This window comes from Tenrec ecaudatus, chromosome 3 (genome assembly GCF_050624435.1).
Source record: "Tenrec ecaudatus isolate mTenEca1 chromosome 3, mTenEca1.hap1, whole genome shotgun sequence".
NCBI classification, from domain to species: domain Eukaryota; kingdom Metazoa; phylum Chordata; class Mammalia; order Afrosoricida; family Tenrecidae; genus Tenrec; species Tenrec ecaudatus.
This window is the reverse complement of record NC_134532.1, coordinates 9,100,531-9,126,311: the sequence shown is the minus strand read 5'-3', so window position 1 is coordinate 9,126,311 and position 25,781 is coordinate 9,100,531. Positions and strand designations below refer to the sequence as shown.

General features: G+C 37.2%; 1 protein-coding gene across 3 annotated transcripts in view; it reads left to right on the top strand.

The window, feature by feature from the left end:
* FSTL5 (follistatin like 5) overlaps window positions 1-25,781 on the top strand; it is an 812,142-nt gene that overhangs the window by 717,142 nt on the left and 69,219 nt on the right. For all 3 annotated transcript variants that reach the window (XM_075544741.1, XM_075544740.1, XM_075544739.1), the window contains one exon: window positions 5,735-5,884. In XM_075544741.1, the coding sequence (XP_075400856.1) occupies window positions 5,735-5,884 (150 nt within the window). The remainder of the gene's footprint in view (window positions 1-5,734; window positions 5,885-25,781) is intronic.

The following is a 25,781-nucleotide window of genomic DNA, read 5'->3' as shown; positions in this document are numbered from 1 at the left end:
ATTACTGAAGGCAGAAGAAAGAAACTAAATCTTATTAGCATATAGAAAATTAAAGGAGTGAAAGATAAAGGCAGAAGTGTGTTGAACTGAATTCAAAGAAAAGTTAGATACTTATACCAAATATCATTAGGAGTCTACATGAATGACACAGGGTCTTCTTAGAATAGAGATGTAAAAAGGAATATGAAAGAAGATGGAAATGCTGAGTTTCAAGGACAAAGTACTTCTGATAGTTCATTCTGAAAATATAGGAAAATGGTAGTAAATGACAAAGGAATAAATTCATCTGTTAGACTTAATTACCGTACATACTCAAATATAAGCCAACCTGATTATAAGCCCAGGTACCTAATTATTACCTGGGAAACCAGAAAAACTGATTGACTCGAGTATAAGCCTAGGGTGGAAAATGCAGAAGTTGTTGGTGAGTTTCAATAATAAAAAAATGAAAATAAAATAAAAATGGAGACATCAGTGGGGTAATGTATTTAAATATTTATTTTAAATAAAAAACATAAATAAAAGGACAACAAGTCATTTAACATTAGGAAACCAGCACAGTAAGTGGAAAATAAGTTCAACACAAACAATAGGATATCAACAATGATATCTTAAGAGTACCATTCCCTAAGCTCAATAAGCAACCAAGCTAAAATGTGAAGAGTTAAAATCCTTCAAAACTGGATTCCTCATCATCATCTGTATTCCAATTCAGATCTTCAGCTGGTGTGAGGTCATCATAGACACTGTCCTCACTGAGATCGCTGTCATCACTATCACTGCTGTCATTTTCATACAAAGTGCAGTCTTCACTGCCATCCATAGCATTACTAATACTACATTCCTGGAAGGCATGTTGCACCATGTCTTCTGAAGTGTCTTCCCATGCATCTTGAGCCCACTTTGCTATTAACTCTGTCAGGCTTCATGAGATTTCCTCCTTTTGTTAGTTGGGCTTGACCAGATGACATCCATTCATGCCACATCCTTTGCACATGGTCTTTAAGGGGCTTATTCAAAGATACACCCAGAGGCTGCATTACAGATGTAAGCTCATCTGAAATAATGGCTAAAGTAACTTTACTAGATTTTGTCAATTTTTTATGTCATCCAATAGGTGGCTCTGAACATATCCCAAACAAGTAACGATGGCTTTTTCTTTAAGACTACTCCTGGTCGTCTGTTCCAAATTTCTTCCAGCCATTTTTTTGTTCTGTCTCCATCCATCCATCCTTTAACATGTGCACGCACAGTAATTCTTGGTGGGAAATTGATCGTTTTAGGCAAGGTCTTTCTTTTAAAAATAATGACAGAACGCAGCTTAGTTCCATTAGCCAAACATGATAGAACAACTGTAAAGTGTTTTTTTTTTTTCATTTCCTGTGGTTTTGAGAAAAATGGTTTTTTCTTCTAAACTTGCCACAGTTCTATTGCTTGGAAGATCAAAAGCCATGGCAGTTTCATCCATATTCCCAATATCTGCCAGGTCATAGTTCTAAATCCTTCTTTGTTTTATAATAAATGACTGGAATTACATTTTTTTCTTCAAATTCTTGTGGCAATTTCTGGGACATCTTTGTTCTTTGTCTCAAACATAGGCTACCAAACCTATTCACGGAGCGGGTACACCATTCTGCTGACACAGCAAATTTTTCTATGCCTGATGCTTTATGTTTGTCATCCTTAGCCATTTGTAGAGCACATATGTGGATGCCCGTGCGTGTTACGCAGTAACCATTTTGACGACACTCCATAACCCATTTATGCAATTCACTCTCTAGAGCCCCATAAAAAGACGTTAAACCATGATGAGCTTTGTTAGCTTTTGGAATCTGTTCCAAGTCAGCCTTCATTTTCTTCCACTCCCTCACTTACTTTTCGTCAACACAGAATTCCCTACTTGCAATACTGTTATTGCTCTCTTCTGATTTTGACACAGCCTTCATTTTGTAACCAGCCTCATATGACCGGCGTTTTTGTTTTGGTTCAAGAGTATGCATTTCTAATAGGATAAAAAAACAAGACTTTGAAAAAGAGCTCTCATGGTAATGTCCTCCCCCCCCAACCCCCACCCAGCGACGTGTTAGCCAGGAGGAGGTGGGGGATGCAGGATGTGAATTAACACAGAGACCAGAGGGGAGACATGGAGCACAGCCACAGACACATCCTTACCAGTTCAGCTCCCAGCGTAATTGAGTCATTGTGAGTGCTTCTGCGAATTGGAGCCGTCCATGTCATAGGATGGCTCTGATTGGTTAGATGTGCGTAAACAAATATTTAAAACCCTGCAGTGTCAGCGGGGCTTTGAATGAACAATAGAGAAATGGCAATCACCCATGAACAGACTCTGTTCCAGTTACCTGGCCGGGGGAGAGGGTGAGGGGGGCAGCGAGTTGTTACACCTCACTGGGGTACCACTGACCCGTGTATAAGCTGAACCCCAGATTTTCAGCACATTTTTGTGTTATGAAACTCGGCTTATATACAAGTATATATGGTATGTTTTCAAATCAGGTACCATAAGCACTATTGAAATTGCTATATAAAAACTTACACCTCGTGGTAATATGTCTTTCAGCACCTTCAAATTTAGGAAGAATATTCAGTAAATCTATGATTAAATATAGAAAGGACCCAAGGGAAATGAGATAAATTCTGATTATGACTTAGAATATTCTTATCCCTATTGATTCATGTCTTCATTGGTTCTAATGTCTTATTAACACCCCTCACTCTAAATGCTGGTATACTTTCTGTAAAAATGTAGGTAGAGATACATTTTGATGCATCTCTGGAAATCTTCCTCTTCAGAATGTATTATCTTAATCTTATTTTTGCATCTCTAACATCTTTAGCTCTTTCCCCCATTAAACACTTAATGCGTAAGAGCACATTATTCTACAACAGTCATGCATGGAAATAAATAGTAATCTATGTAATCTGACAAATGACCATGCTATTTTAAAATGGGACCTAATAGACTATAATCAGAAATAATGTCACAAACTGAAGCAAAGAAACTTCAGGGCTGTTATCAGGAAACTTTTAATGTTTTGTAAAATGGATTGTAAGTCTGGCCAGCAATGTCTTATGAGGATAGAATATAAATAGGAAATAATGTTCCGGGTGCAGTGTATTTTCCTGTTGAATAGTTTATAACCAACAAAGGAATGGAAATTACTCTATGTTCCGCGATTGTTTGGCTAACAGTTCTGTGCCAGGTCACTCACACTTTCCATTATTTTGGCAGATTTTGTTGGTGGTTTTACACAACAGCAAATATTTTACAAACAGCTTTCCTAGATGTAGGGCCTTTCCTCACCCCCAGGCCCACCTCTTCATGCCTCAGAAGTAGATGTTTTATAAATGATTTGTTTCTCACAAAACATTTTCTTCCCAAAGACATTTAGCCTGCTACTGAAGAAAAGAAGTTTGGTATGGGATATTATGTTTTAACAGAAATTAATGAATGGGAAGTAAAACAATGTACTCTGTTCTGGTTATCCTCTCAGGGCAGATTTCTGTATGCAGGGGTTATGAGTAATATTCAGGTCAATGCTATTGGTTGATCTCATATATATGTTCTGTAAAGTAAATATGATAACTCACAGAGTATCTGAGTCACCCATAAAATGGAGGCTAAGTTTTTGTTTTTCCCTGCTTATATACTGGAAGTCTTCATAATCTGTCTGGACTAGTCTGGGTAGACTAGAGAAACAAATTCATAGACACACATATGTATATAAGGGAGAGGTTTATATACAAGAGGAATTGAACATTGAGAAAACATCCTAGCCAGTCCAATCCAAGGCCATAAGTCTGACATCAACCCATATATCCAATAACAATCTATAAAGTCCTCTTCAGACTCACAAAACACAAGCAATGAAGCCAAATGCAGGATGATCACAAGCCAGTGGGTAGAAAGTCTTTGGGTCCAGTGGCGTTGTAAGCATCTCAGTGTTGGCAGTGGTCTCTCTGTGGCTTCGCCAGTTTCCTAGGTCTGTTTGTGTCCATGTGGCATGTGTCCTCCAATGTCTCCCACAAAGTGGGAGAGAGAGCGAGTGAGCGAGAGAGAGAGAGAGAGAGTGTGTGTCTCTCCTGTCTACAAGAAGGAATTACCAGATTTCCCAGAATTCTCAGGAGTAGGCCATGCCCCCACAGAGGTCTAATTGACTATCTCCAGAATCCAGAATTGACTATCTCTAGAATCCACCCCTACACTCTTAATCCTTAAATTGACACCAGATTAGGTGACAACCACACTGTCCTATTCATAAGTGAACACTTATTACCTGCCCTGGGCTTTGGTTGAAGCTGGCAATTACTGGACTAGATCTTAAGCATTAGTGAACAGTTCAGATTCTCCCTTAATTACATCTAAAATGTGAGGAATATAAGCACCTGGCTGTTAAATATCTATCTCATTTCAAATTCCTCTGACTTCTGCATTATTCTTTCCATTTTGTGCAAACTGCAATAGCAAAAATAAAAGATGTACTTATCAGTGGCGACATGTCAAGTGTATTTTATATACCGTCAGGTGTTATCTGTATATAAAATAAATTCATAGGTGCTTTGATAATGTGAGCTGTTAATTTTGTTTCACTTTTCTTAAACACAATGGTGAATGGGATGGCTGCTATAAAGATTATATTTTAAGAAGATCTAGAAAAGAAAAGGAATGTTTTATTTTAGCTTAGCAGGAAATGACTGGGATAGAAGTATCTATGACATTCACCATCGGCTATCAGTTATAAGATCTAATGAAACTTTAGGATGTGTTTATCATTATATAAGTGTTTACTGGTGTACATAACATTTATATTCAATTTTACTACTATCCTACTTTGCAGAAGCCTTGCTAACTACAAATAAACTGAATGAAACAACAAACCAGTTTGTTAGGAGAGGAAAAAAGATCACGTGAAATCAAAACAGAAAAAAAAAAAACAACAACACTGAGCCAAGCAGCATTTCTCGTTTAATGGTTCATGTGATGGATTTCTTAGCATAGTTTTCAAAGACTTCGTGTCACGTCAACGTTCATAAAGTACAACAACAGCAGAAACAGAGAGCATCGTTCTCAACTTAAGTCACCCGTACAATCTTCAACTGTATAATCTTTAACTATCATCCTTTATCATCAGATAAAAAGTTAATTTCCCTATGGCACTAAATTAAAATTATGTATCACATTGGATGAAAACAAAAACATCATGAATAGCCCCATACATAGAGATTGCTGTCTCTAAACTTCTAATTCCCTTGAGCATTTGTAAGTTTTTGACAAAATGTTGAGATGCTGCAGAACACTGTGGATATGCCAGAGGGGCAGCCAGTGTTTGGCGAAGCTCTGATTATACTTCATGGTGAAATTTACTCCCCATAAAAGACGCTAAAGAAACAGAGGGATCTTAGGTATACCATTAGATACCTTATGTATAATTAGGGGTAAACCAATTATGTATAAATAATTAGTACTGAAAGAACTATATGCCACTAGAAAAATAAAAATAAAGACATAATAGGTATTTTAAAGTGAGTTGAATTGTATTCATCTATAATCACATTCAGTGGTTAAAATATATCTCTATAAATCATATTATAATAATTTCTATTTTATTTTTATGCTGAATGTAGTATAGCATCAATCCTAAATTTTATCCATAACACTGTGGTATCTGTCATATGATTTACATTTTCAATTCATTTTATGTTTCTAAAAATACAGGACGAAGTCTGTCCCAAGGCTGAAGGGGATGAAGTGCAGAGGTGTGTGTGGGCCTCGGCTGTCAATGTCAAAGACAAGTTTATTTACGTTGCACAGCCAACTTTGGACAGAGTTCTCATTGTGGACGTGCAGTCCCAAAAAGTTGTCCAGGTACTAATTAATCTTACTTTTAAAAGTAATTGTTAAAAAAATTAAGTTAATGTAATATTTCCTCTTGGTAGCGACTGCAGTTGAGTATTTTTGATAAATAATTTTATTCTTTTAAGACTGAACAATCTTTTAATTTTTACAAGTTCTCAGCTTTCCTTGAAATTTATGAATTAGAAAATTAATATACTTATTAGTTTTACTTTCAGAAATGAACTATATGTGTATACGGTAATATTAAAGTGAGTAGTTCCAATCTCAACTATGATTGCTTGCTGTGCCTGGAGCAAAGAGTAGGTCAGTCAAAGATACTCACTAAACTCACTGCTACTGAGTCAATACCAGTTCACAGAGACTGTATAGACAGGGTAGAACTGTCTCTGTGAGATTCTGAGACTATAACTTGGGGAGAAAGCCCTGGCATTCTCCAGGGCAGTGGCATCAAACTACTGACCTTCATTTAGGAGCCCAACATATCATAACTTCCATGGAACAGTGGATCTATGGAATAGATCTACCTATTGCTTACATCTATGCATGCATTTTGTTCCAATATATGGTTGATAGAGACTCCTGAAGTAGCTTGTAATCCTTTCTGTCCTAATTCCTGACAAGAAACAAAATATTTGCTAAATAGTTTAAAGTTAGAGTCTTCTCTATCCTTACTCTGTTCCAATGTCCCTAAACAATTTCTTGTGAATTCCTTCATCTCTTTGTTCACTTTTCCATCCATCTTCTATACATTGTTGAGTGTCTGATATTAGATGTGTTTTTTATCACAAACGAAAGAAGGAAAATATTTCTACTAGAATGCTTTGGTAACTGCAGTGCTACAAGTTTCCAGTGGATGATCAGTGAATGGTTCTATTTCCAATATTAGAATGAAGCATAGGATCATGAATAAAAAGATGTATGGTAGTTCTACTAGAAAACTGCAGTGCCTGTAGGGTTCCACGTTCCCATGGACACCCCTAATGGTCCTATGTACAGCATAAGAATCAGTTCTACTGACTATTTCATTTCATATCATTCTGAGAGTATAAATCAAATACCCACCTTCTTTTCTAACACTAGTTATGAGGCTATAACAACCCCCCACTTTTTATTTCTCTGTTAAATTCCAACATCCATTATCCATATGTCTTAGTTATCTAGTGTTGCTATCATTGAAATATCACAAGAGGGTGTCCTTAGCAAATAAAGACATTGTTTTTCATCACAATTTAGGAGGCTAGAAGTGTGAACATGTAGTGTGGTTCTAGAAAAAGACTCCTCCCTATGCCGGCCCTGTGGGAAGCACCTTGTCTCTTTGACCTGCTGCTCCTGGACTGTCTTCTGGTGGCTTGGCATCTCTCTTTCCCATCTCTTTCTCTCATTTGCTTGTTTAAACTCCATGGTATCACAAGAGAGATTGTTTAAGGACTTATTTTTCCCTAATCCTGAATCAGCAACATAAGGAACATAATCCATTCCCCAAAATAAATTGTAACCATAGACCAAGCTATAGTTTACAATGCATATTTTGTGGGTATACAATTCAATCCATAAGATTCTACCCTTTAGCCTACAAAAGGCATTCCTTTGTCCCTCTAAAAACCACATTCAGTGTGTTACATCATCCCAGAAGTGTTAAATCACCTCCAGGTTTAAATTCTCATCTTCTTTGAAGCATCTGAATAAAAAAAGAGTGAAATATTTGACATATTCCTTCTTGAGGGAAAAGATCTATTTATTTGACAACTTGTGAAATCTAAAGTACAGGTTAGCCTCTTCCAAAATACACTGGAAGCAGAAACACAAGATATACACTACCATTACAAATGGGGTAAATGTAAGGAGAAATGGGATGCAACACCAAGTTCAAAATCCTGTGGAACAATTCATATCAGTTCTCAAACACTCGACAAGAATTATATATTCTTTGAGATCATCTGAGAAATACCCCACCTTTCAGACTCCGGACTATTTCCATATGCTCTGGAATGTGAATGAAAGCTCCTTTTGCCAAGGGCTCCAGATGTCACCAATGGACCAGAACTTGCTCCCTGTGCTTTGGGCAGCCCCCTTTTCCTAGTTCAGAGGATCCTTGGTGATATCAATGGCTAAGCATTATACTGCGAATCACAAGATTGATGGTTCAAGCCCACAATCTGCTCCTCAGAGCGAAAGATGCAGCTATCAGCTCTCATAAACATCACAGCCAAGGAAACCCATGGGAGGAGCCATGGCAGCGTGGTGGGTACCAGTTGGGCTGCTATCCACAAGGTCAGTAGTTCAGAATCAGTAGCGGCTCCTCAGGATAAAGACTGAGCTGATTATTCTCCTAAACAGCTACGGTCTCAGGAGCCCACAGGTGTCACTATGAGTCAGCATTGACTCCCAGGCAGTGAGTTTGGAGTTTGAGTTTTGGAAGAAACCTTAGGGGTAGCATTTGAGTAACAGCCAATGGCACAGAAAGGAGGAGTTCAAGCCTCACTGATCACATTAGTTAAACACAAGGCACCAGGAATTGATGGGATACTAATTGTGTTAGTCTGGGTGCTTTCGAGAAACAAATCCACACACACTCATGTATAAGAGAGTGTTTTATACAAAGGTTAAGTGCACAGCAAGGAAACATCCCAACCCAGTGCTGCCCAAGCCCACAAGTCCAACATTAAACCATATGTCCAACACCAATCCCGAAGTCCTCCTCCATCTCACAAAACACATGCAATGATGCTGACTGCAGAAGGAGAGCCAAGTCAGTGAAAGGACAATCATCTCAGCACTGGCAGGAGTCTCCACACGGGTGCTACAGCACCCAGGGCTGCATCGGGGTAGGTCCATGTGGCTTCTGCTCAGGGTTGTCTTGCAGGAAGTGAGCCTTGCCAGCTGAACAGGAAACTGGCTAAGGCAACTGCACCCTGATCTGATCATCACAAAGCAAGAGACCCGAGAACACGAAAGGCAAGGCTCACCGAGCCATTTATCTCTGCCCTTCAATTAACCCCACATGTGTTTATTGGCCACATTAGCACAATAAACTTTAACTATATCACCAATTGAAATGCTTCAACAAGCTGACCAAACACTGGATGCACTTATTCATCTATGCCAAGAAATTTGGAAGACAGCTAATTGGCCAACCAACTGGAAGAGATTATTATGAGTACCCATTTTAAAGAAAGGGGACTCTATAGAATGCTCAAATTATTCAACAATATCATGGATATTACATGCAAGAAAATGTTTCCCAAAGATTATCCAGCAAGGGTCGCAGCACTCCATTATCAGGGAGCTGCCAGAGAAGAGGACATGGAATAAGGGAAATCATTGCTGATGCCGGATGGATCTTGACTAAAAGTAGAGATTACAAGGGAGATGTTTATTTGTGTTTTATCAATGGCACCAAGGCATTTGACTGTGCAGATCCTAACAGTCTATGGGTAGCCTTGAGAAGAATGGGAATTTCTGAACATTTTATTGTGCTTATCAGGAACTTGTACATGGATCCAGAGGCAGAACAAAGCATATAGCATGGTTTAAAATTAAGAAAGAGGTGTATCAGGAGTGTATCCTCTCACCATCTTTAGTCAATCTAAATATTGTTGTTGTTGTTAGGTGCCATTGAGTCAGCTCCAACCACAGGTCCTGATGACACAACAGAACAAAGCAGTACAGGTTCCTGTGCCACCTTCCTGTGTCTGTGTCCACTAGTGTCGCCATTGTGTTAATCCATCTCTTCAAGGGCCGTCCTCGTTTTACAGGCCCTCCACTATAGCAACATGATGTTCTTCTCCAGGGACTGGTCTCTCCTGACAATATGTCCAAAGTATGGAAGACAAAGACTTGACTTTCTTGCCTCTATGGAGCACAATAACCGTACTTCTAATCAGATCAGTTTGTCTATTTGGCAACCCATGGCACTTTCAATATTCTTCTCCAGCACCACAATTGAAAAGCAACCATTCTTGTATAATCTTCCTTATTCAATGTCCAACATTTTTATTCAATCTAGATTTTTTATTATTTTTAAGCATATAACTTGTAGCTATGCATAAGATTGAAGCTATGAAAACTCTATTTAAGAAGGTAAAAAAGAAGGGCTGATACCAAGGGCTCAAGTAGAAAGAAAATGTTTTGAAAATGATGCTGGCAACATATGTACAAGTGTGCTTGATACAATTGACATATGGAATGTTATAAGAGCTGTAAGAGTCCCCAATAAAATGATTTCTAAAAAAAGAAAGAAAATCTTATTTATAGCTTTACTCTGTATGCTGAGCGAATAATCAGAGACGCTGATTATATTCAGAAGTAACAAACATCAGGTTTGAAAAAGGATGATTAATAACCTGTAATATTCAGATGACACAACCTTGCTTGCTGAAAGGGAAGAGGAACTGAAGCCCTTGCCGATGATCAAGGATTATAGCCTCACATGCAGATTACAACTCGTTGGAGAGTATAGCAACGTCCTCAAACCTACACCTATAGAAGCCAGCATGACAAATGGAGAAAACATTGACGCGGTCAAGGGTTTTGCCTTGCATGGATCCACTCTCAGCATTCCTGGCAGCAGCAGCAGCAGCAAAGAGACCACAAAACGCATTACATTGGGCAAATCTGCTGCAAACATGTTCAAAAGAAAAGCTACTTCTTTGAAGGCTAAGGTACCCAAACCATGGTATTCTCCATTGCCTCAGGTGCAAGTAAAAGTTGGACAAAGTGGAAGAAAAACCTAAGAAGGATCAATGCATTTGGATACGGCATGGAGAGGAGTATGGAAAGTACCCTGGAGTACCACCACAACAAACAGATCTCTCCTGGAAGAAATAAGGTCAGAGTGCTCCTGGGAGTCAAGGATGGCAAGACTTCCTCTTCCATACTTTGGGCATATGATCAAGAGAGACCAGGCCCTGCAGAAGGACATCATGTTTGGTAAAGTGGAGCACAGCGTCCAAGAAAAATGCCCTCGATGAGACAAATTGACGCAGGGGCTGCATCCATGTGCTCAAACATAAGAAAAAGTGGTTGGGTAGTGCAGGGCTAAGTAGTGTTTAGTTCTGTTATATATAGGTTCGCTATGAGTTGAAGCGGAATTGATGGCACCCAACAGAAGCAACAACTTTGATCTACTACTTGGCAATAAAATTATTGCAAATGTCGCCTAATAAAAGATCGACTATCAATGAGAATAAAGTCTACATTTTAAGCTTGAGACTTTTTGAAAATTGAAAACTAAGGTTACAAATATCAGTGTTTAAATATTGTACAATCTTAGCATATAAGCAGGAAAAGGGGTGATTTGCTATGTAATGTTAAGATTCCGCGTGTTATTCAATACTGGGAGTAATATTTGTTATGTTGCTGTATGTTATATTACTTTTGCTTATTAACATTTCAAGTGTGTTCAAGGAAAGAATAAAATTCAAATCGGCAATTTATATAAACAAATACAGTAGAAAACATACAAAACATAAAAAGACAAAAGAAGAAAAGTTAAAATTAATGAAAACTTTCCAAGTACTATCAGGTCAACTTAGAGTGAGCGCTATAGGCTGCTTTCCAGAACTGTAAGTCTTTATGGAGAAGCCTTGGCTGGTTGGGCTCCTAACCTCAAGGTCATCCATTTGAAACAACCAACCACCTCACAGGAGAAAGACAAGGCATTCTGTTCTCCAAACCAATTACCGTCTTTGGTTATCCAAACCCAAAAGGGCAGTTCTACCCTGTTCGATAGGATCCCTACGAGGTAGATGTGACTTGATGAATGGGAGTAGAGTAGCTGAGATGGAATTGGATTCTGTTCATGTCAGTGAGCTGAGTATTTGAATTTTAATCTATATGGGAGTAGATAGCCCCATGCTTTTCCCAAAGAGTGGCTGGTGACTTTCAACTTCTTATATTGCAGTTACCTGAAATTTAAACAAAACAATAGATTAGAATCAAATATTCCCATTAAATTAAATTAAAATAAATATGTTCATCATTACACTAATAGATAATGGACCCAAATAACTAGCTGAAAGGGAAAAAGGTATTAGTATTAATAAATCATAATCTAACTACATGCAGATGATCATTTAAAAACCAAAAACCAAAAGCAACTCAAACATCACTAGTGACCCTGTTGGGCAGAGTAAAATGGCCCCTGTAAGTCTGTAACTCTTTGTGGGAGTTGATTGCCCCATCGTTCTCCAGTGGAGCAGCTAGCGGGTTCTAACTGCTGACCTTATGGTTAGCAGCCAGTGTCAGGCTGGATTCACTAGAGAAACAAATGCAGAGGCACTCATATTTGTACAAGGAAGAGTTTTATATCAAGAAGTTTGACATGTCAGCAAAGCATCCCAGCCCAGGCCAATTTTATGAAACTAGTCCATAAGTCCCTCTTCAGACTCAAACAGGTGTATACAGTGATGCAGAGTGCAGGAAATTCACAGGCTGGTGGGTATAAAGTCGTGTGGATCCAATAGCATAATTCATCACAGGGCTCTGGCAGGTCTCAGAGTGGTTCACCAGCAGGAAAGTGAAGTCAGAGTAAGAGGGGAGGATTCAAGGACCCTCCTTATAAAAAGATCACATATCAAGGCTGTGAACTGATTGATAGACCCAACCCCTATACATTTATAAATCTTCAACATGAAATTATGTTGCTACCACACACCATCCTTTGTCAACTCGACACCTTTACACAACATTTTAGCCATTTATAATTTTTTTAAAATGATAATAAAATATTTGTGCGTTACAGGATTAAACTGAAATGCATACAATCAAAATGTGCAAGTCTCATTAAACATAATAGTCTATGTTTAACTAAACAAAAATGGTCTGTTCCTACCAATTGCACTTATGTGAATTCTTACACCATAATTCTATCAAAATATTCCCCACCCATGAAAGTTTGTAAGCTGGCCACATCATGCCTTTATCAACCCATTTTGGATGTTCAATTTCTAACCTACCCTTTCTGTCAACGTTGTGCTCTGAGGAGCCAAGCAAGTTCTGTGATGTGAAGAATCTTCATTCCAGTTGGAAACTTTGAGTCCACATTGATAAACAAAGTCAAATCCGGACAGGCCATCCATAAAGTCAGCAACAATATGCACCACTTCACAAGCTCAAATATCTTAGCCTCATCTGGTCAGACTCTGGTTAATTCAATGTGGACCACCATTGGCTACCTCACCTTTCAACCTTGGGCCCTGTCAGAAATTCTCAACAATCTGATAGGACAGGGTAGACCAGCCCCCTATGTGTTTCTGGGACTATAACTGAGAGAGGAAAACTTTGGACTTATGGAGGCTATGGGATCCCTTGATGACAACAATGAGAGTAGCAGCTGTAATGATTTGGGCCTTTTGTGACAGTTTGTTGTATAACATGATAAAGATCTCCTTAGTTTATGAAATGAGAATTTCTATACTTGCTGCATTCAGCCTTGAGTCCTATTCGCCAATTGCCCTCTAGTTGATTTTGAATTATAATGGCCCAAAATAGTAGAATAAAAATGCTCCTTAGGGTTTTTGAGAGTATACTTCTTTTCAGAACTAGACACCTCCATTTGTCTTTCTTGCAGTGGCTGGTAGGTTTGAACTGCCCATCTGTGATTAACAGGTGAAAGTGTAAGCACTGAATTACCTTCTTGAAGCCTAAAACCCACTACTATGGAGTAAGTTCCAATACGGTTCCTAGACTTAATCTTGACTGGAACTTACAGACTCATCTTTCTCCCCAATTGCTGGTGGATTTAAACCAATGACGTTGCAATTAGCAGCCTCTTGTTGACTGCGACCAGCAACCTCCAGTGCTAGACATAGGCTACTAATGCAGTTGAGGTTTCTTTTAAAACAAAATGTGTGATCTTTAAATTCTACTAAGATGATTTTTTTTGCACTCTCTGTAATTTCAGTGTGAGCACATTTTTGTATTACCGATTCCCCAAGCTCACTTCTTGGTAGGTAACAACATATCCTTTTATTGATCTTAATATTACCCTGTTATATGAGGAAGGAATCTTGTTGGCACGATAGACTAAGTGTTGGGAATCTAACCACCAGTTATTGAGCGAAACCTCCTCTTCTTCGTGGGAAAAAGAGGAGACTGCTCCTGTAAAGCTGTGCGGTCAGAGAAGTTCTGCTCAATGCTATGTGATCACCATGAGTCAGAATCATTGGGTTATTATGTGATGAGTTATGGCAAGTGAGTAAGTATTCAACTGCTAAAAGGTCAGCGATTCTCACTCACTAGCAAGAGAAAGATGTGGAATTCTGTTTCCTTAAATAGTCCACTGCCTTAGAATTGATCCCAGCACATAGTGACCCTGTTGGACAGCATAGTACTGCCTCATAAGTTTATAGGAACAGACTCTGGTCTTTCTCACACACACAAACAACAATTTGATTGCTTAGCTCACTTGTCCACCAAACAGTTTGACTCTGTCCTAAAGGGTCGTGATGATTCAGAACCGATGAGTGGCAACAGGTGAGGTTTGGTTTAGACTGGTGTTATGTGAACATTAGTCTACAGTAGCATATAAAATGACATTTAAGGTGAATTATGGCTATCCAAATGATTATTCTTTTTGCTTGAAAATACTTATCTTACAACATTAAAAGGTTTAAAAATATTTCTTAACTTTAAAAATATCATGTACTTTAGAGCTCTATAATATAAGTTAATAGTCCTAGAAAATGGATCTTGAAAGCTGTAGAATGAGAATACTTCAACCTAGGTCATCACAACGTTCAGAAAACATCTCTACTTGTGATTGGAGCCTTTGTTGGTATTGACAAACAGAGAGCACTGCATTTGACATTTAAATCAAAATGTAAAGTTGGTTTTGCAACACTAAGTGTAAAAGTAGCTTTAGGAATACTTCTCAATGTGGTGTCATTACTCAATTGAGGCCAGATTTCACAATATTCTTTTTATAAGGAGCTCTCCTGGCACATTGGTTGAAGTGCTGGGCTGGTACTGAAGCCAACAGCTGGGAGAAAGATGAGGCAGCCTGCTTCTTAAAGATTCACGCCCTTGGAAACACTATGGAGCCATTCTGCTCTGTCTTATGGGGTCACGTTGAGCTGGCATTTAATCAAAACCACAACGGCTTTACTTTACTTGGTTTCATTGTCTTTGATTCTGAATGAAGTAACACTTCTCATACACTGTCTTCTCTTCTTTCTTTCTTACCAAAGCATATGATGCAGAGACAACTAAGACCACTGATTATATTTTAAACTGAGTTATTCATCTCCAAAAAATACAGGAGATACTGTAGATATAGTCCAAAATCAAAATGCCTTTTTCTTGTAAAGAGAAGAAAAAAGAAAGAAAGAAAATATGGCATTTTAAAAATTTTGATCTTTCACTCTTGCTCTTTTTAAGCCAATTACAGTGAGTTCTTTGAATTTTATATTCTTTTATTTATGGGAAAGAAATATATTTCTGACCTTTTTAATGTATTTGATTATGTGGATGGGTGGTTAATGCATATGTGAGACTACAAAGTTTTAAAATGTGAACAGAGCTTGAAACATTTTATTATTAAAATGACTATTTTCTTGATAAAATATTTTAGATATCTTAAGATATATTTTGAGAAATAAGAGAATTCTTGTGTATTTGTTTTGGAGAGATACATAGAAATAATCATTATCTTCAATGAAAAACTAAAGGCTCGCAATTTTATTTTTACTGCTGTGAATCACCTCACTGTAGCCTTCAATGTCCAACTGTTTCACTTATTGCTTTCCTTCCTATTAAACATTTTGTCAGAATGACAGAGAAGTAGCTGTTTTCTATATAAAAGATAAGTAAACAACTGACCTCATTTTGTCCTCCGTGGAGCAAAATCTCTTTCTGCTTGGATGGGGAAGGGGCTTTTCGTCACACCTCCAGAGTCTTCTTAAATATCATCAGTAGTCTCCTCCAGCAATTAGCACATTATCTTGAGATTCTACATCATTAGTTTAAATTAGGTTCACTTAATTAGCCAGCTGGTGCTCTCCTTGTCAGACTGATAAACAAGCTGTGCTTCACTGTACCTTCATGTCAAGACCAAACCCCAAGTTCTGTGTTCCATTGTTATTACATTTCACTTTTACAACACAAGCTGCCTTTATACAAGATGATAATACAACAGGTCCTTGACCAATGTGTCATGAATTTGAAATCTGTTGCTATTGTTTCTCATCTGAAGGAATCTTGATGAATGTGTGTACCGCTGTGTACTCTGTGAGTGAGTCCTGGTGGAACAGTGGTTAAAGCTCTCCGAAGGTAACTCAAAGGTTGGTAGTTCCAACCCATGAGCCCACCATGGGGAATAAATGTAGTAGTCTGCCCATAAAGATTTACATCCTTGAAATTCCTATGAGTCAATTCCATTCTATCCCACAAGGTCCTTGAAATTAGGAATTCATGAGATGGTAATGGATCTGGTTTAGGCGTCTGTCGTTTGCAATAATGAAAGGATTAATATTTTCCCATCAACAAAGGGAAAATTATAAGTAAATTATATCCTTAAATTATGTTTAAAAATATAAATAAATTGGCTTGTGTAAACACTTTTGTAAAGCTATAAGATATGGAAAATTATTTTGATATACCATAAGGTATTTTAAAACATTTTTAAGCAACAGTAAAATATTAATACGCAAAACTCTTAAATAGCACATTTCTGAAAAATTAGTAAATGTATAGTCTAGGACCTAAATTTATAAATATGTAATTACAATTAAATCACTATCATGTAGGCATACTAAGTTTTTGAAAGGATCATTTATGAAAATACTGAATAATTTTATATTTAATGAGAAGGATCATGTTTTCATGACTTTAGTAAGGCAATAACAAAGCAGTGCCCAATATATGACTAAATCTAGTAGTAGTCACTATCTAAGACAGAAATGTCAACACATTGAATTAGAATATCTTAACCAAAAAAGAAAAGCTTGCACAGGATACAATATCAGAATTGATCCACGTTGTCATCAGCTGAAATTCAGTCTCATGTCATAGACTTCTGAAGGCAAAATTTGAGAAAAAATTTTCTTACAAATATTACAAGTATTGAAACACAAATGTATATCAAACAAACTTTGTATGTAGGTTTTATGAGGTAAAAAATGATCACATAACCAACATATGCATACTTTCGTATATTCCTGAATAGTGTAACTAAATATTCAAAATAATTAAACTTCGCATTCTTCATGAATTAAACGGATGATGTCTTACAGATGCAAAATATATCTCCAGAGGGGAGTGAGTTCGACTCCAGGAAGGTGAAAGATGATGTGTTAAAGGAACAAAATGTTTATGCATTTATTTTTAAGAGTTTTCTTACTATGTTTTACTCACCCAAATCAAGTTCATTTCCATTGAATTCATTCCAACTCACAGAAACTCTATAGGATAAAAGAGAACCGACCTATAGGGTTTCCATGAGTTATCCAACAGTATATCAGAGATTATCTAAGGTGACCAGATGCCCTGCTTTTGGCAGGAGAGTCTCGATTTTTAACAATTTGTCCCGTGTCCCGTGGCGTTTTAGAAAAGTCCCGATTTTTGGAAAGAATGCACGACAAGCTAGGGAATGGTGGGAGAACGGGAAGGGAATCTACATAATACATAAGGCCATTCAAACAGCTGCTGATTTTTGCCTGTAGATGTGGAAAATATTGCTATTAAAATACATTCTTATTTCTATATATACACTGTGCATGTTGAAATGCTTAAAGAATGTTGTGAAACTATGGAAGTCGAATATCAGAAAATACTTGGATACAGTAAAACATGCTGGTTAGCTCTTTTGCCAGCTGTTGAAAGAATTTTGAAAATATACGATCCTTTGAAATCCTACTTTCTATCACAGGATAAATGTCCTAGAATTTTAGAAGATTTTTTTTTTGAAAAAGAATCTTCAAAAATTTGGCTAGAATTTGTACACAATCAAATAGTTTTTTTTCAAAATGCTATAAAACTTATTGAAGGTGACAAAATTTTGGTAATCGAAGTAGCAAATGAAGTTAATAATTTAAAATTTCAGTGTCAAGAGCGGTTAGAAAATAATTTTCTTCCGTTAACTATCCGTAATAGTAAACACCAGCTAGAAGAACAAGGTGCAGATATCATGAATCACGTTAAAAAGTTCTATAGTAAATGCATAGATTATTTAGAAGAGTGGACGGTACATTACAATGACATTGAACATTTTCATCGGGTTACATTAAAACAAGAACTTAATTGGAATGATGTGCAAAACTCATTCGATTATATTACTCAAAATTTCCCATATAGTAATATTTCGGAAAATGATTTTTAATGAGGTATCATTATTAAAAATATATATTGATAAGGAAAATGTTAAATCATGGTCATCAGCAAAATCACAATAGAGAACAAATGGTTAGAAATATTTCATCCTTTTGAAACAAACCATGTTCCATACAATAATGCACTAAAAATTGTGGAATACGCGCTGTCCTTACCAGGAACTAATGCTGCGACTGAATGCATTTTTTCTACGGTAAATAAAGTGTGGACATCAGAAAAATTGCAATAAGTGTTGAGACTTTGAAAGCCATTTTATGTGTGAAATATAATTTAACAAATTCTTGTTAAAAATTTCATGACCTTTTAAACAACGACAGCAATCTACTAAAAAAAATTCACTCAAATGAGAAATATGCCAAAGAATACACTAATACTATACATAATTTTAATGTATTAAATTTGTAAATTGTACATGTTGAAAATTTTAAAATATATTATAATACTATTTTTGTGTTCTATGAAAATTTTTATTGCTCTATATAGACCAAATTTTTAATCAAGAACCCCTTCTCCACCCCCGCCCCCCCCTTTCTCTTCCCCCCTCCCCCCACGCAATGGTGTCCCGCTTTACCAATGTTAAAATCTGGTCACCTTATTGTAAACATATGGAAAGGAATCTAAATGGAGGAGCTAACCCCAAGGACAGCAGCCCAGAGCCATCCATTACTTTGAGGAGGGAAGATGAGGCTGCTGCTTCTTCCAAGATTCAAGTCTCATCAACTCCAAGGGCAGTTCCATTCTATCTTTCAGGGTAGCTGTGCATTTGGAACTGGCTTGATGGCAGTGAATTTTGTTATCCAAGGCATATTTATTATACAAATAATTTTTATATTCCTGAATTTATCTCTCTGTGAGATGATTTATCACCTACTGAGTATGAGCTATCTTGAGGGAAGAGTGAGAGTTGCACAATCTAGACGGATCACCATTGGCTTTAACTCACCTTTGTATTCACTAAGGGGAAAATAATAGTACCTATCTGACCCCACCAAAATTTCTTTTTGTGAGGATTAAATTAAAATTATAGGCAATAGTCAAATTATAAGAACAAAGCTTGGCACATGATAAGTCTGGTTCATGATATGATTCTTTTTGTAAATAAACAATAATGTTTTAGCATCTTGAATAAAATGAACTTGCATCAATTAAGTAGATTTAGAGATTCATAAATAATTCATTCATTCAGCAATATATACTGTTCACTACTATTTATTTTAGACCCATCAGCTATTTGAGGAGATGAAATGTTTGGGTATCTACACACTTAATGAGTACAATATAGAAAAACCCTGGGGAGCGGAATTTATACTCTGTCATATAGGTTCAGATCAGCTCAAAGACATGCAACAATTAGGTATTATTCTAAGTGGGCAGGTCTTACCAAGCACCCTTAACAAAACTACAAAAAGACATTTCCTGCTTTATTTGAACCTTGAATAAACTGACAATTAAAAATATTAACTATATAAATTACATAATATGTAAATTGACAATGCTGTCGGATCAGGTAAACTAGCAGTGCAAGACCAGATGGGATTTGGGAGCATTGAGAATGCGTGCAACAGGGAGAGGGAGCTGTAGTGCTCCCCAGGACAAGCTGACTAAAGCTTCCTAAAAAAGATGAGCTCCACCCAAAGGACGGTTGAGACAGGCAGCTATTTAGAACTCAAGACAAAGGCCCCGAGGTCTAAACACAGGTTTGTATCTGGAATATTGGATAAATAGCTAAAGCCGAGAGAAAATACTTGTGTTGTATATATCAGAAGAAGAGTAGAAAGTGTGAGTTTATTACAGAGATAGAAAGTTAGATAAGTGGCTGGTAATATAAAATCTCCTAGTCCTGTGTGGGCATTGTCTTTTATTATGAGGAAAATGGGAAAATATTGTAAGATTTTTAACAAATTAATAAATTGTCATCAAGTGCCTTAAAATTATTCAGAGTATTCGGTTATGAAAGATTCCGTGGAATTTAGAAGGAATGCCTCATGAGGTTGTGGGTGCTGTTCATTCCAAAATCCAAAGGTCAGACAGCGTTGAGCCAAATGCAGAGTACAGACCAAAAGCCAAAAATGTCCAAAAAGTCACAACAAGTCTTGCTTTTAACCAAAGCTCAGTCAGGAAATAGAGGTTTGGTGTTCCAAGATCAATATCCTAGTATTAGTGAGCTGAGATGGACTGGTTCCAGGCTTTTTAATTCAGAAACTCTTATGATTTACTATGCCAGGAATAACACAATCAAGAGGAATAGTGTTGCATTGATTGTCCAAAAGAATATTTCCAAATCAATCTTTAAGTATAATGCTGTCTGTGATAGAATTATATCTATCTGCCTTCCAGGATATCCAATCAATAAAACTATTATGCAAATTTATGCACCAACCACAAAAGCTAGTGATGAAGAAATTGAAGAATTCTTCCAATGACTTCAGTCAGAAAATGATCAAATATGCAATCATGATGCTTTGATAATTTTTGATAACTGGGAGGCAAAAGTTGGAAACAAAAAGGAAGGAATACTAGTTGGAAAATAGGAACTTGCTTAAAGAAATGGCGCTGGAGTAGAATCGATCCTAAGGATGTACATATAACGCCCTCCCTGGGGGATGGACAACAGAAAAGTGGGGGAAGGGAGATGTCGGACAGTATAAGACATGACAAAATAATAATAATTTATAAATTATCAAGGGTTTGTGAGGGAGGGGTAATGGGGAGGGAGGGACAAATGAGTTAATACCAAGGGTTCAAGTAGAAAGAAGATGTTTTGAAAAGGATGATGGCAACACATGTACAAATGTGCTTGACCCAATGGATGGATGGATGGATTGTGACAAGAGTTGGACGAACCCACAAAAATGATTTCAAAAAAAACAAGGAGCTGGAGATCAAATGATAAAATTTTGCAAGACCAACAATGGGCATAGCAAACACCTTCTCTTTCAACAGCACAGGTGGGCCTTTTCAGATCGAATCCACTGAAATAAAAAGGACTGGTGCCTGAAGGAGTGCATTGTACTTGGTCATGTGGAGGGGCAGCAAACAAGTGGAAGGTCCAGGAGGAGATGGAGTGACAAGGTGGCAACAACTGTGGACTCAGGCATAGGAACAACACCAACAATGATCCTACCTCCTAGTAAAAAATGCCCTCCTACATGAGACCACAGTCACAAGGGCTGAAACGCTTGTATTAAACCATATCAGGAAGTAAGGCTAGAAGGACCATAGGCATTGGCTATAACGCAGAGTCAACAGTATGCTACGGGGCCAAAGTAAGTTAAGGATGGATAAAGAGGATCTTTAAAACCTTGCTATAAAATGAAGAGAAACACTTAAAAAATATTTCTGGGCAACAGAGATTCACAGATTTTCCTGGGGTAGACAATCTTTTATAACTTGTAAAAATTAATGATGCTTTCATTTTACAAAATACTAATATTATAAATTCTCTGATCCTTTAAGAAAAAATAGACAGGGTGATGCTAAGATTATAATAACAATTATTTTATAAGAACAATTGCATTTTAATTATCACTTCAGAAATTTAATGGAGCAAAAATTGGCAGAAAAAAAATCTGCTTTTTTTTTTTAATTTGGGTTTTAAGAGATTAATCTGAAAGTAGATGTTTGGAAATTTTTCAATGTTTTTTTTTATTTTGTTGTTAAAAGCAATGTAAATTGCCCCTCTGGAAAATCAGCTATGTATACATGATTGAAATATATGTAAACGTATTTTTAAATGGGTTAAATTTTTTCTAAGTCCAGTTTTTCAAGTGTATTTATTTTTCTTGTTTTATCTGCATGTTTTTTTTTGGTTGTTGTTTTCAGTTTGGTTAAACTTTTAAAATAAAACATCACAACCAACTGAATTAGGAACAAATATATGAGAGGTCAAGATGCAAAATATTAATAGATTTTTTTGAAAACTGAATATTAAAAATCTTTCAATAATTTTACAGCTGTTCAGAATAATGACTAATGTTGAAATCGGGAAATCAGAAATTTTGCACTAGTAAAAATGAGACTAAATGTCAATTTATTTTTTCTCATTCTATTAACATGTTGTACTGTTTGCATGTTTTATTGCATACCTATTCTTTACAGTAATCCATTTTATAATATTTTAATGAAAAGACACGCGTATTTTCTGACATCATTAGTATCACCAATGCCTGTGCAATAACAAATTTAGGAGATCATGGATCAGACATTTGGAGAATTCCCGGGTCCTTCAGGACCCCTGGTTCCATCGGGGTTATTCTTTGAGCGGCTTACCCAAGGTTAGCAATTCATCAAGCACCAGCTGCTTTGCTGATTGCGGGTAGAAAACCAGGTGTTCTACTCCAGTAAACAGCTGGTTTCAGCAACCCACAGTGGCATGTCTACCCTGTCCTATCGAACTGGGACTGACTCCAGGGCAGTGAGAAGGTTCTTTCGACAATTGTTGTCTTCCTCCTCTGATATTAGAAAAGGAAGTCCTGTGTAGCACAGTCATGCCTTCAACTACTAATTAGGAGATTCATGATTCTAGTCTACCCAGGGGTTCCACAGAAGAAAAGAAGGCTAATTTACTTATGAAAGAACCTATCCAATGAGTTGCTTCTGACTCATAGGAACTTTGTGGAAAACACTGCTCCATCTTCTGCTTGAGCCCATTCTTGTGCATTCTCTAGTTCTTAAACGCTTCCTCCCCCACTATCATGATCCCAATCTACCTTGCAAACCTGGTTAGACCAGAGGATGCACAGCGGTGCAGATGGGAACTGGAAGCGCAGGGAATCCAGGTCAGATGAACCTCTCAGGACCGGTGGTGAGAGTGGTGACACAGGGAGGGAAGAGGGAAGTGGGGGTAGTAAGGGAAACCTATTATAAGGATCTACATATAACCTCCTCCCTAGGGCATGGGTAACAGAAAAGTGGGTGAATGGAGACGCTGGGCATTGTAAGATATGATAAAATAATAAATTATAAATTATCAAGGATTCATGAGGGAGGTGGGATCGGGGAGGGAGGGAGAGGGAAGAAAAATGAGCTGATTCCAGGAGCCCAAGCAGAAAGCGACTGTTTTGAGAATGATGAGGGCAACGAATGTATAAGTGTGCTTGACACAATTGATGTATGTGTGGATTATGATGAGAGTTGTATGAGCCCTAATACAATGATTTTTTTAATTGTTGCTAAGTTTTGATTAATTCATCTCATTGAGGGCCTTCCTTCTTTTCCCTGATCTGCTTTCCAAACTTGATTCCCTTTGCCCAGGAGAATACTGCTTGATATGTTTCCAAGACAGATATCTTTATTCGTCTGATATTCCATGGTACTTTCAATACTCTTCCACAAAATCATCCTTTAAATGCATCACTTCTCATACATTCCTCCTTGCACATGCGTATAAGGCAATGGAACATAGCAGGGCTTAGGTCAGCCACAGCTTATTCCTCAGTGACACTCTTTCTCTTAGGCACTGTAAAGAGATATTGTGCAGGAGATGTGCTCAATGCAATGGCTCATTTGATTTCTTGCCTGCTGCTTCCAGGAGCATTGATTATGGTTTTAGGCAAGACGAAATCCTGGACACCTTCCCTTTTGTCTTCATTTATCAACTCCATAGCAGCTAGCTTATCCAGTTCCGGCCCTGCTGGTAGCTAGCTGGATGACCACTTGCAAGACTGATGCTCACTTTATCTGGACAATTAACATAGCCTACGGTATTAAATGGACCTAATCTCTGGGATGTAGGGGCATTGTCTGGTCAATCTTTCAAGCTAACCAGGCGCACTGCAGGAGAATGAAGAGACTGAGTGCTCCCATAGAAGTTTCCAAGCCCTCGGCGACCCTCCATGTGCTTGGTCTAAGTGAGAAACAACTCTCTGGAATTTATTGGTTTAGCTTACGGCAGGGGTGTCAGACTGGCGGTCCCGGAGGTAATTTTTTGTGTCCCATGATGCTCTGAAATAAAATGTAATGAGGGAATTGTGTGTGCGTCATTGCCTCAATCTCTCCTAAGCATTATTTTCTTCATAACATTTTTTTCTTTTTTCATTTTATTTCAGAGTATCGCGGGCCACAAAAAATTATGTATACGCATGTGGCCTGTGGGCCACCAGTTTGCTCCCCCTCCCCCACCACTCTAGGGGAAGGTTCTATACTGTCTTATCACTAAGTGTGAGTTTGAGTGCATTCCAAGGCACGAAATAGCATCAACAAAGGAGATTTGTCATATCAATATAGAAAAGGACCCTGGTGGGTTAAGCATGGACTTGCTAAATGAAAGGTCAGGTATTTGAAGCCACCAGCTGCTCCTCAGGAGAAAGATGGGGTAGTCTGCTTCTATAATGATCTACATCTTGGGAAACCCTATAGACTTGTTCTGTTCTGTACTATATAGTCATGGCGAATGAGGGTTTGAGTTGATTTTCTTTTCTTTTTAGTATGCCTTTGTAAGGAACTCTACTGGCGTTGTCAGATAAGCGTTTTAAACCTACCCTCACTCTGCGGGAACAACATGAGACAAATGCTGCTGTGACGATTTCCAGACTCATACACCCTATTTAATGTTGCTCTGTGTCAGTATAAAATCAGTGCACGTGGGTTAGGCCAGCACAAGAGAAGACTTAAAAGACCTACTAATTAGGGTATAAGATAAATACTTAGAGCCTGCACCCTGTTAATTTTCATTCCAATTGTTCCTTGTTTCTTTTTTCTTTTCCTTTTTTCCAAACTGTTCCTAATTTGGGTTGATCTAAAACCTTACTTCCTTCATAAATCCAGTCTTACAATTGAATAGCAATCAAATCTTTGCTGTTGTTTATATTTGTAGCAAACTATTTTATCTTTAACACTTTTAAAGACCGAAATGTTTTTCGTCTTAAACTGCATGTAAAAGAGCCTATTATAATCATACATATAGATCTAGGTTATTATCATGGCTTTTTTCCCAATGTTGGTAGTGAAATTATAGATTACTGAATGAAGAAATGTTAATGAAACTACTAGAAATCATATGAATACACTTAAAAGAATAAAAAAACTATTTCTTAAGCAATAAACCATGTAATTATATAATAGAGCACAATGTCTAAGATATTTGTTTGTTTGTATAATTATTTAAGACTATATTCCAGAATTCAATTTTTCAGTTTCTCCTATGGATCTTTAAACATATTATTTCATGATTTCAAAATGGTTTGGAAAATTCCATGCTTAAATGAGAGCATTACCACAAGAAGAAATTAAAAAGTATGGTCCCTGGAAGCATTCTCCTGTACTTGTGTCTTTTGAAAGAATGAAACCTTTTTATCAGAAATGAACCTTCAAATCAGTCTTTTAAAACTGTTGTCTAGTTTATGCTACCTGAGGATGCTTAACTTTTAAAGAAGCAAAACATATATTATCTACTGAAGGGGTGGAATGACTCACTGGTTTGTATCTAGTAGCACCGCTAGGGTTGGTGTCACCTGGTGCTGTATGGATTAGAACTGGGAAATTTATTTAAATATATACATAAGTGTTTTGGAATGAAATGCCTTAAAATTGATTAAAGGTATTATTATGGGATGCCATTTGTTATAGTATATAAAACTAG